Source organism: Lathyrus oleraceus, chromosome 4 (assembly GCF_024323335.1).
Source record: "Lathyrus oleraceus cultivar Zhongwan6 chromosome 4, CAAS_Psat_ZW6_1.0, whole genome shotgun sequence".
NCBI lineage: Eukaryota > Viridiplantae > Streptophyta > Magnoliopsida > Fabales > Fabaceae > Lathyrus > Lathyrus oleraceus.
In genome coordinates this window covers 119423475-119433376 of record NC_066582.1, presented here as the reverse complement: position 1 = coordinate 119433376, position 9902 = coordinate 119423475, and the positions used below count along the sequence as shown (strand labels likewise).

At 35.2% G+C, this 9902-nt stretch overlaps 1 protein-coding gene across 4 annotated transcripts; it reads right to left on the bottom strand.

Annotated features, from left to right (window-relative positions):
• Nucleotides 1–232: 232 nt before the first annotated feature.
• LOC127073917 (peroxisomal membrane protein PEX14) lies at nt 233–9455 on the bottom strand. 4 transcript variants are annotated; one of them, XM_051015164.1, is made up of 12 exons: nt 9163–9455; nt 4170–4414; nt 4034–4073; nt 3701–3894; nt 3327–3516; nt 3133–3222; nt 2630–2667; nt 2451–2493; nt 2296–2366; nt 1488–1532; nt 1182–1250; nt 233–878 (listed from the first exon to the last, which is right to left on the bottom strand). In XM_051015164.1, the coding sequence occupies exons 1-12, from the start codon at nt 9227–9229 to the stop codon at nt 396–398; spliced, it is 1575 nt and encodes a 524-aa protein (XP_050871121.1). In that variant the 5' UTR covers nt 9230–9455; the 3' UTR covers nt 233–395. The 4 variants fall into 4 exon arrangements, with proteins under 4 accessions (XP_050871121.1, XP_050871122.1, XP_050871123.1 ...); XM_051015165.1 differs by having other exon boundaries at nt 2299–2366; XM_051015166.1 differs by lacking the exon at nt 1182–1250.
• Between the last annotated feature and the right edge of the window lie 447 nt (nt 9456–9902).

Below are 9902 nucleotides of genomic sequence, written 5' to 3'. Positions count from 1 at the left end.
CCTGCTTTGTAGCTAACCCTTGATGGTAGATATTGACCGTTTTGTTCTAAGTTGGCATTTCACAGTAACTCCCGAACTTAGTACCTGATTTCTATTAGTTATTCAGGTTTTTTAAATATACTACGTTTAATGTAAGAATACATGATAATCTAATTGCATTCCATACGGGTATTTTGCAGCTGCTTATACTAATAAGTGTAAAAATGTAACATGTATCATAAAACCCCTATAATAGTGCAAACTTTAGTACCATATTTCATGAAAAAGACACCTGCATTTGCATCTTGTAATGATGTCAGTTTATGAAACAAAGATTGTATCAAGTTTTTCCAGAATCTAGGACCACTTCAAGCTTTATTTTCTAACTTGATGTTTTTTATGATATGGACTCACCTTCATTGCTCTTCGTATTTGGTTTCATGGTCTTCTTGTACAACTTGTATATCACCAGAGCTGACATTGCTTCCCTCTACAGCACCATCAGTTTCCAATGGTTTTGGGATCTCATGCACCCCATTAGAGTTAGAGGTATCTGAAGATTGAGCTACTGACTGATTATCTGACACCGGTTCTTTTTGAACAGCTTGTTTTGGGCGTCTGATTGCTTCTGCGGCCTCTGCCATAGCTATTGGTGGAGGTTGAGGAGGAACCCACACACGTTGTAGAGGCTGCTGACTGGGCGTGGTGCCAATAGGTGCTCCATTAGACACATTTTCATCAATCTCCCGGATTCTGACGTTTTTCTTCTGCCACCAGGGGGATGGGTCATCCCCATTTGATTGAGTAGTATCTTGGACTTTGGTATACAATTCCTCACCATTTGCTTGAGGCTGAAACACTTTGCTAGAGGTGTTTTGAACCTGACCAATCTCCCAAGGCTGCCCAGGAGAAGTTGAAACACACAATCAGATTCATGTGAAATAATACCACTAAGGCATTAAGAAAAGAAAACTTACGCACAAATTTAATGTTTCAATAGATGTGTGTGCCAAACTGCCAATACTTGTTTAGAAGCCAGAATTTAACTTGCATAATTATATTTTCACAATGATGGTCATATTGACAGAAAATCCTTAAAAATGAACCAAAATAAAGTTTAAAAAAAGATGTATTTAATATAGTTAAGTAAAAACTTCATAAACCTAAACTACTTAAGAAAGGTAAAGCACTTTGTAATAAACCTTAGATCTAGGCAATATGCGAGGATCTGACGGCTGTTGACTTGGGTTGGGGGGTAAATCATTGATCTCCTGCATTAAAACCCAATGTTTTATACAGGTAATAAGGTCACATAAAATTGGCATACTAAATAGAGAAGCACAATTTTATTTGCAAACCATAATCTTTAACTTCACTGACACCTTTCCTCGCATATAAAACTTTAATTATCCGTTTCAAATAATTTTCTTATAATTTTATTTTAATGGTGCACAAATGATGTTTATCGTTTTAAATGCAATTAAGTTTATCGAGATTAAAAGGATTACTCTGATGTTAGAAGGCTTCTCCCCTCTTTGGACCATGGCCATTATCTGCAAAAATAAAACAAGAACAGCTAATCTTAATCATGTTCATAAATATGACGTCCTAGAAAAGGATTTTGTTAATTGTTTTAAGAAACTAAATTAGAGACAGAAAAGGTAATGTACAGCTCGGAGAAAAATGAAATATCCTAGAAAACAAAAAAAAAAATCAGATAAAAAAGATCCAATGCCATGAATTGATGGGAAGATTCTCATTAAGCATCAAATCAATGAACCTATTTCTTAATTAAAATAACAAAATGAACATCAGGTGTAGGGGTGCGGGCTCGAACCCGAGACATCTTGTTCACCTCTAAGGGTGAAATCCAATAAAGAAAATAGACAAAATGGAGAATGTCATCGGATGCAAATACTCTTAAATACTTGAATCAGCTAACAGGTGAAGCAAATAAAGTAAATTGGGCATCAATTATGAAACAAAGACTCAAGATTGGGATAACCAGTGCCAACACACACTCTAATACAGCACAATAGACTTAAATATGTAGTTACTAGTTAGAAATATCAAGTATGCCCACCCTGACTTTGGTATTTCAGAAGAAAAACTAAGAAATACAATAGTCATAACAGAAAGTTATAATCCATGTCATGTCCCAATGTAATTAATGCCTAAATGTAATATTTTGATTTTAATAGAAGTGACCTACAAGATATGAAGACATTGCTGAAATGGCAAGCATCTAGATATGAGCCAGAAGTAAGAGGCAAGGCAAGGAGGTGGGAAAAAAACTAAACAAGCAATATAAACTACTACCTCCATATATGATTTTGGATGAGGAGGACCTGATGGTTCAACAGATGCGGGTGGGGATAATGATCTCCCTGCATACAACATTCTAATTATAAGTAACATAATTCAGAGAATAAGACTAATTTAGTTAAGATCTAATTAATAAATATTACAACCTGGACGCAAGTCATAGTCCGCCTTGCCATTCGCAACCAGTCGCTGCATGTATTTAAAATAAAATATGGCCGTCAAAAGATAAAACATAAGACAACTCAAAACAGGATCAGGAAAGGTGTGCAAAAAAAAATCATAAAAGATGATGAGAATGTCCCTTTGAGTTCTATTTATATCTGACCTTCGAACTTGTTTGACTGACTCGGAGATCTTCTTGCCCTGAGACAGAAATATCATAAGAAGGGACATTTTATCCCATAATTTGGCAGAAACAGATATCAACAAGAACTTCAAAAATCTAAGTAACTGGTAAAATTCTCCAGCATAAGTATACAATAATTTCTGATATTATGCCACCAAAATTTATCAGGAAGCCTAAACAGCTGTATGAAATCAAATTGAAGGGAATAAACGAGTTTCCTGATATAGTCATGAAGCCAGAAGTCCATTTACAATTTTAAAAACACAGATAAAACTTGTCAAAGCTCCTGGTCACCAATGATCCACCTCGTTGCACTCTTAAGGGGTTATAAATAACCTGTTCCCCAATTACACAACCACATGTTTTCCTAACAAAGAGACAAACTCTATTGGCAAGTCATAAATGAACATCACAACAGAATATTCAAAGCAATAGTGGCCTCTTATGTCAGGCCAATATATTAAATGGCAACACCCAATTACCTTCCAATCTTCTTATTGCATTTGTCATTAACTTCATTTCTTGTATTTGCTTATCTAAAAGACTCACAACTTCCACAAAGTATTTCCTTTCTGCAAAGTATAATAAATCAGAATAAATTAAGGCCCGTAAGAGTAGAGGTGTCAAAACAAAAAGACATTTTATATCATGCAAATTAAAGTTCCGTTAAACCCACCTTCACCCTTTGAAGCCAGCATATCTTGGCTTGCTTTTGCCACATCTGCAGCTGCAGCTGCTGCTGATTTTGCAGCTTGAGCAACTTCTTCAGCCAGAGTTGGTTTGTTGTTGGTTTCCCTTGATAGTTCATCATCTTTGTCTAAGACAACCTTGCGTATCCAAGATTTTAACCGAGGAAGAAGGGAATTCTAAAACATGAAGCATTCTTGAAGTTCAGAAGAATATAAAAATGTGACAAAAATTGTACATGTATCAAAATATTAATTACAATAAGTGAATAAAATTTCAATAAAAAACTGAGAATAGCACTCAACCGTTAAGATACTGATTTAGATGGCATCATAATTCATACATAACAGTTGGTGGTAATACCTTAATTATCAAAACTGTTCCAGCACCTGAAGCAGTCAGAACTCCAACTAAAATAAGGGCATGGGACCAGTGATATTTGGTTCGTGCTAAGGTTCCTGATGAAGTATTAACACCAGCAGAAGCAGGTAAAACAGGCTGCAAAGTTTGCTGTTGGGCCTGTTGCTGAATATTTGATGATGATTTCAATCGCCCATCTGTTAGCATATTATAACAACCATGTTTAAAATGTAACTGAAACAATAATCCATCCAGTTTCATTGAAACTAATCCAATGGAAATATCCCAAGCAATTTGACTCAACCCAAAGGAAAAGTGCATTATTTAATGTTTCACCTTGATTTCCACCATCTGTCTGCACAGTCGGAGCCGCATCCTGTGATATTTAATTAAGATAAGGATAAAAGAGATGAACATACAGGAAAGTGTCTGAAAGATAACTATTTTACAAACAAAAAAAGGCCTGGCTTACAGGCACACGCCGAAAGGCTTCATCAATCTCCTCTTTTGTAAGGCCCTTCTTCTCCAAAAATGACCGCCGGTACATGACGGGCGAACCTTTAACTTTTGGGTGTGACAGAAATTTCACAGCATTCTGAACTTGTTCTTCCCGCAATGGTTCTGAGTTCACAAAGACTGATGTAGTTGAACTGGGTTTAACAGACTCATCTACAGCAGTTTGCTGATCCATGTTTGTTGGTTGGATAGATTCAGTACCTAAATCTCAAAGAGAATCAGCAAATCAATTTTATCATACCCAAAACAAAATAACTGCAACTTATCTGTAATATTCTGCTAGCAAATCCTATCAATCAAGGAAAAACTAAAGAACACTACAGTAAAATGATAACAGCAACATAATCTTTGGTATAAGAAAATTAAGAAATCTATTGAGAAATATGATTTATCATTGCATGTTCGATGGTTAACTTAGTCATTACCAGCAGTTCAACCCCAGTAAAAGGTATTAGTCTTGTCATGATATCATTTAAGTATAAAAACTAAAGATAAAGCTGTTGAGGTTTGGCATTAAAGTATGTGTAAATATCATTACCATTAATCAGCCACAATCCAAAATGATAAGCATAATTATAACAATTAACCTAAATTCGCTGATTTTCAGTGTTGTCATGAGTAGAGCCCATCTTTTACAGATATATTCCAATGAATTATTCTCTAGATAACTCAAAATGATAGAGAATATTTGAACAAAATAAAATTGGAATATAGAATAGCATGAATCAATAATATGAAAACCTTAAATAAATGGGATTATGGCAGATCAATTTAAAGAAGGCCCATTGAAGTTATCCACTGTCAATGAAAGAGGACGTGAACATTTCCAACTGAAGAGAGGTCAAAAGAAGGAAAGCAAAAATCAAGGAAACTATGCAATCGGTTTTATAGTATTCAATGAAGATCAATATCATCAACTGTTAAAAAATATCAAGACCCGTGTTATTGTTGGAATTTCTGCCATAATTGCGGTCTGTCCCTAGTCGCCTTAAATGCGGCATTTGGCTTGCCTTCATTGCAGCCTCCAATACCTTCATTGTGTTGGGTTTGAAGGGGTGGATTTAATCTCACATTGTTTAGAGATATGGCATGTGTTGTGTTTATAAGTGGGGGCAATCCTTGCCTTACAAGCCGGTTTTGTAGGGATGAGTCAGATCCAACCCAAATTCTGAGTTTTTTTTTGTGTACATAAAAGGGTTTCATAAAAAAATATTAAAATAGTATCACCAATATGTTATAAACAATTAAAAAATTTGAGTTGATCACAAAAATTAGTTGACCTGAATCAAAATTTCAATGCCTAAAAACTATAGCCAAAAAATTAGAAAACTGGTGGATCTAATTGTGAAACATCAAAGGATTTTGATTCACAATGGAACCAATCCTTAGTACAAATAAGGGCCTCAAGAGTCGGACAGTCTAGTGAACTCCTGTAGCTATCCATTTTTCTAATTTCTGTGTCGAAAATAGAATCTGCAGAGAGTGGATACTGGCATAGATAAAATATCAGATGCCATTCTGGACAATGTCGGGTACTTGGATCCATTAATTCTCCACCAGCTTAGATGTTAAATTCTTGCACACCACGCTCTAGAGGCTCTTCAAGATACTCGGTCAATTCTGATTTAAATGGCTGGTTAGTAGTGAAGTCGGATATATAGAATTCAATATCAGAAAGCCCATCTTCAACAGGAAAAATAGATGCATCATCAATAGATGCATCTTGAAATGCATCAAGTGATACTTCTTGGAATACATCAGTTTTCATCATATTCTATTCCCAATGTCAAAATTTGTTTCGGTAAACGGAAGCACTTGTATGATACTATATTCGAGGAACAGTTTCTGAAGACTATCCTCAACAGTTCGTATCCATGGCTCAGCATTCCCACCAAATATTTTAGCAAAAGTAGATTACACTAGTTTTAGTTTATAACGCGGATCCATGGCTGCAGCAATTGCTAAGATGAAGCAGCTTTCTCTCCAATACACATCAAATTTCTCTTGCAGAGACAAAATCAAACTACAACAGAAAGGTTCTTGGCTCGCCTCAATCAACTGCACCTTAAGTTTGGACACTTCGGGGAAAAATAAGTTTGCGGTTGGGTATGATTGGATGGTTAGAGTTTTAGCAGCATCATACAAAAGCTTCAAACATGCACAGAGATTTCCAACCTGCTTCCAATCATTCATTGTAAGGACATTGTGTCGTCGGGATGATCAAATACATCAAAACAGGAATAAACTTCCTTTAATTCACATGCAGCAACAAGCATATGGTAGACTGAGTCCCATTTATTTTTGTCATCAATTAAAAGATTCATCTTACAAGGAACTTGAAGTTGTTGCTTAAGCTTCAAAAACCTCTCTTCAAGAGATTTTGAAGATTTCACATACTGCACGCTCTTGCGAACTTTAGCAATAGTTTCTTGCATTGCCCAAAGAGAATCTAATGCAAGGCAACTAAGCACGCGAGCATAACAACTGTCTTAATAATTGACCATTGAGGATCACAGGGTTCTTAAGAGAGAGGAGATCCCTCATACTTTCCATCAAAGTCTCATTAGAAAATAGTTTATCAAATAGAAAACAAGCGACCCTTTAAATGCCAACCTCTTAGGCAGGTCACTATTGTTTGATTAAAGGAACCATTCAAATCAGGAAACGGAACAGCAAAAACATTAAGAATGGGATGATGTAAGTTCCAATCACCATCGATGAAGTGGCCACAAAGAAAAACATAACCCGATGTCTGATTTGAAGTCCACAAGTCCAAGGTGAGGTTGATTCGCCCAGGAATCCCATCGACAAGATTCAAAAGGTTTTGCTTCTCTCTGCAATAAATGGCAACACAATCCCCTTGGATAGTATTTAAGCTCAGTGGATTGAACCGCAGTTGAAGTGCTCGCGCAAAATCAATGAAACCTTGGTGTTCTACAATATGAAGTTGATAATCATGTAAAATAATCATTTTGGAAATCTTATCGTTGCAATGCACCTGATCAAATGAGATAGAATTACAGTAAGGTATCGCTCTAGCTTGTTTCTTATGTAGATGTAGATTAGCACCAGTATTAGAGCGATTGGCTTGCAGATTTCTCTGACATGTTCCCAGAGCAATGTGTCTTTTGAGATGGCTGGTGCCAGATTGTCTATAATCTTTCATATAGGCAAACGATCTTTTTGCATCTTTTACATATATAGCCCTGGCACATCCTGGTTTACCAGTTTCCTTATCGAAGTGTTCCCATACATGAGATTTCTTTCTCCCATGCTTACCCCGTTTTGTTTCAGAAACAGGGAGCGTCATGATAGTAAATCAGGTGTAATCCGGAATGGAAGAGAAAGTGTGGAATACCGGTGGTGGCGACAGTGGTGGTTGTGGCAACGAACGGTGAAGTTGGAATTTGGAAGCCTTTGTTAATAGTGAGAGTAGTCTTTGCCGGCTGAAGAAAAAACCCAAGGGTTCCAAATTGTGTAAATAAATTTGTAGTTTTTTTTTCTATGATTTTGTACTCAATGAGTTCGAAGCGTGGACAATGCGGGAAGCCTAACAATGGATTTAGGTTAGACTCTTATACCATTTTAGAATTTGGGTTGGACCTAACTCATCCCTACAAAACCAGTTTTTAGGGTGAGGATTGCCCCCACTTATAAACACAGCATATGCCATATCTCTAAACAATATGGGACTAAATCCACCCCTTCAAACCCAACACAATGAAGGTGTTGGAGGCTGCAATGAAGGCAAGCCAAATGCCGCAATTAAGGCGACTAGGGGTGAACTACAATTAAGGTTGAAATTCCAACAGTTATCAATCTAAGATAGCGGCGCGGTGCAGCCATCATCAAAAAGGAACAGAACGGGAGCAGGAAGTAGAACGGACGATATTTTAGTGACGCGGACACTAATATAGTTAATACTAATTAACACATAATTATTAAAAACTAAAATAAATTAATCAAAATTCATGAAGTATTCATATTTATAAATAAAAACCACAAAAGTCTTGCAAAACATATTTCCAAATGGGTAAGACGACCGGAGCGGCTACGTCAAAGCGGTGTTGTTCAGAATCCAATCCCATTATCGCGGTCACTCCAGCCGAGTCACCCATATGTGACAGAACAGCATAGCCTGACACAATTTTCTTGGTTTTGCTGTTCCGTACCGAGATAACGGCCCGAACTGCCAAATTTGACATAATAGCATGAAAATTATGCAAGTTGTGGAAAAATTAAGAAAAACAGCTTACAAGTCACATAAATATGACAATCACAATATTCTACATTTACCGAAAACATATTACTGGATTACCAAGTTGTGTGATCCTTCCCGAATAAAGCTATATATGGACTCCAAGAAAGGAGGATGTTTTTCCTATGATATTTTTGGAAATTGTTACCATAAATTGTGGAGATTAATATTATCTAAAAATTGAACTGCTGTTTGGAAACTCAAATTTCCAAATTGTTTAATCATCCCAAAACACAGTCTAAATGAAACTCGAAGAAACGGAGAAACCGAGAAACAAAATGAGATTGTCATGGTGTAGCTTCACCTAAATATTTGAGGAGTGTTGCTAATTAAACATTAGCGTAACAAAAAATAAGTGCAGTGCAACACTGGGGTAATCACTAATCATGTAAAAGAATTTCTAATAAAAAATTAGCAGTCAACATTCAACAGAAAAATTAAGCTCCAAAGATTGAATAAGAAGAAAGCAATAAATGTGAGAAATTATAGTTAATCGAGCGAGAACTAACAAGGACGATACGAATCGTGAAAATATATTACATAACAGAGAGGAACAAAAAGCAAAAAGAATTATTCAAAGTGAAAAGTAGAATCGGAATATGCTACGATTTGACTAGCGATGAAATTGCGATTCTATGACGATCGATAATAAGAGATGGGAAATGAGTAAAAAGGAGAAAGAATTCAAAACCTTGGTTTACATCGGTGGCGGTGACGGTGGCAACGGGAGGAGGAGGTGGTGATTGCGTCGTTGCCATGTTTTAGTGATGAGATTACAGTGAAGTGAGTGAAGACAAAAAAGAAGAGTTGGGGTTTTTATTTGCTCTTCTCCTTCTCCGAGCATATCATCTTGTTCTTCTATTTGGGGCTTCGAAATACACCGAACAATTAATACAATTTAAATCACATGTTTTTCTCATCCTTTTCCATTTTTTTAAATATGTTTAATAAAAATAAATAAAAACGAGTTATTTCGTGAGATTAAAGATAGTGCGCCAAGTACATCATCGTCATACTTATCGTTTAGCCGTATACTTTAAAAATAAATGATTTGGTAAGCGTCCCTCATGCTGTAAAAATATTTTATATTGAACTAATTCACTATTCGATGACACTTTTTAAATATTATTTTTTAGTTTAATTTAATTGATTTATTTATATTATTTCATTTGTTTCTATTATAATTATTCTTATTTTATATTATTAATTTTAATTATATATTACATATCATAAAAAATTATTATTTATTAATATTTTTATATTATTAATAATAAATATAACTCATAATTTAAATAGATAAAAATTCATTCAAATAAAATTGTATTAAATTTCTTTAAGAGATTTCTTTTTCAAAATAATCAATTTATTCAAAAAAAAATTCAAAATAATCTATTATTCGAAAAAAAAATATCAAAATAATCAAATTTGGTA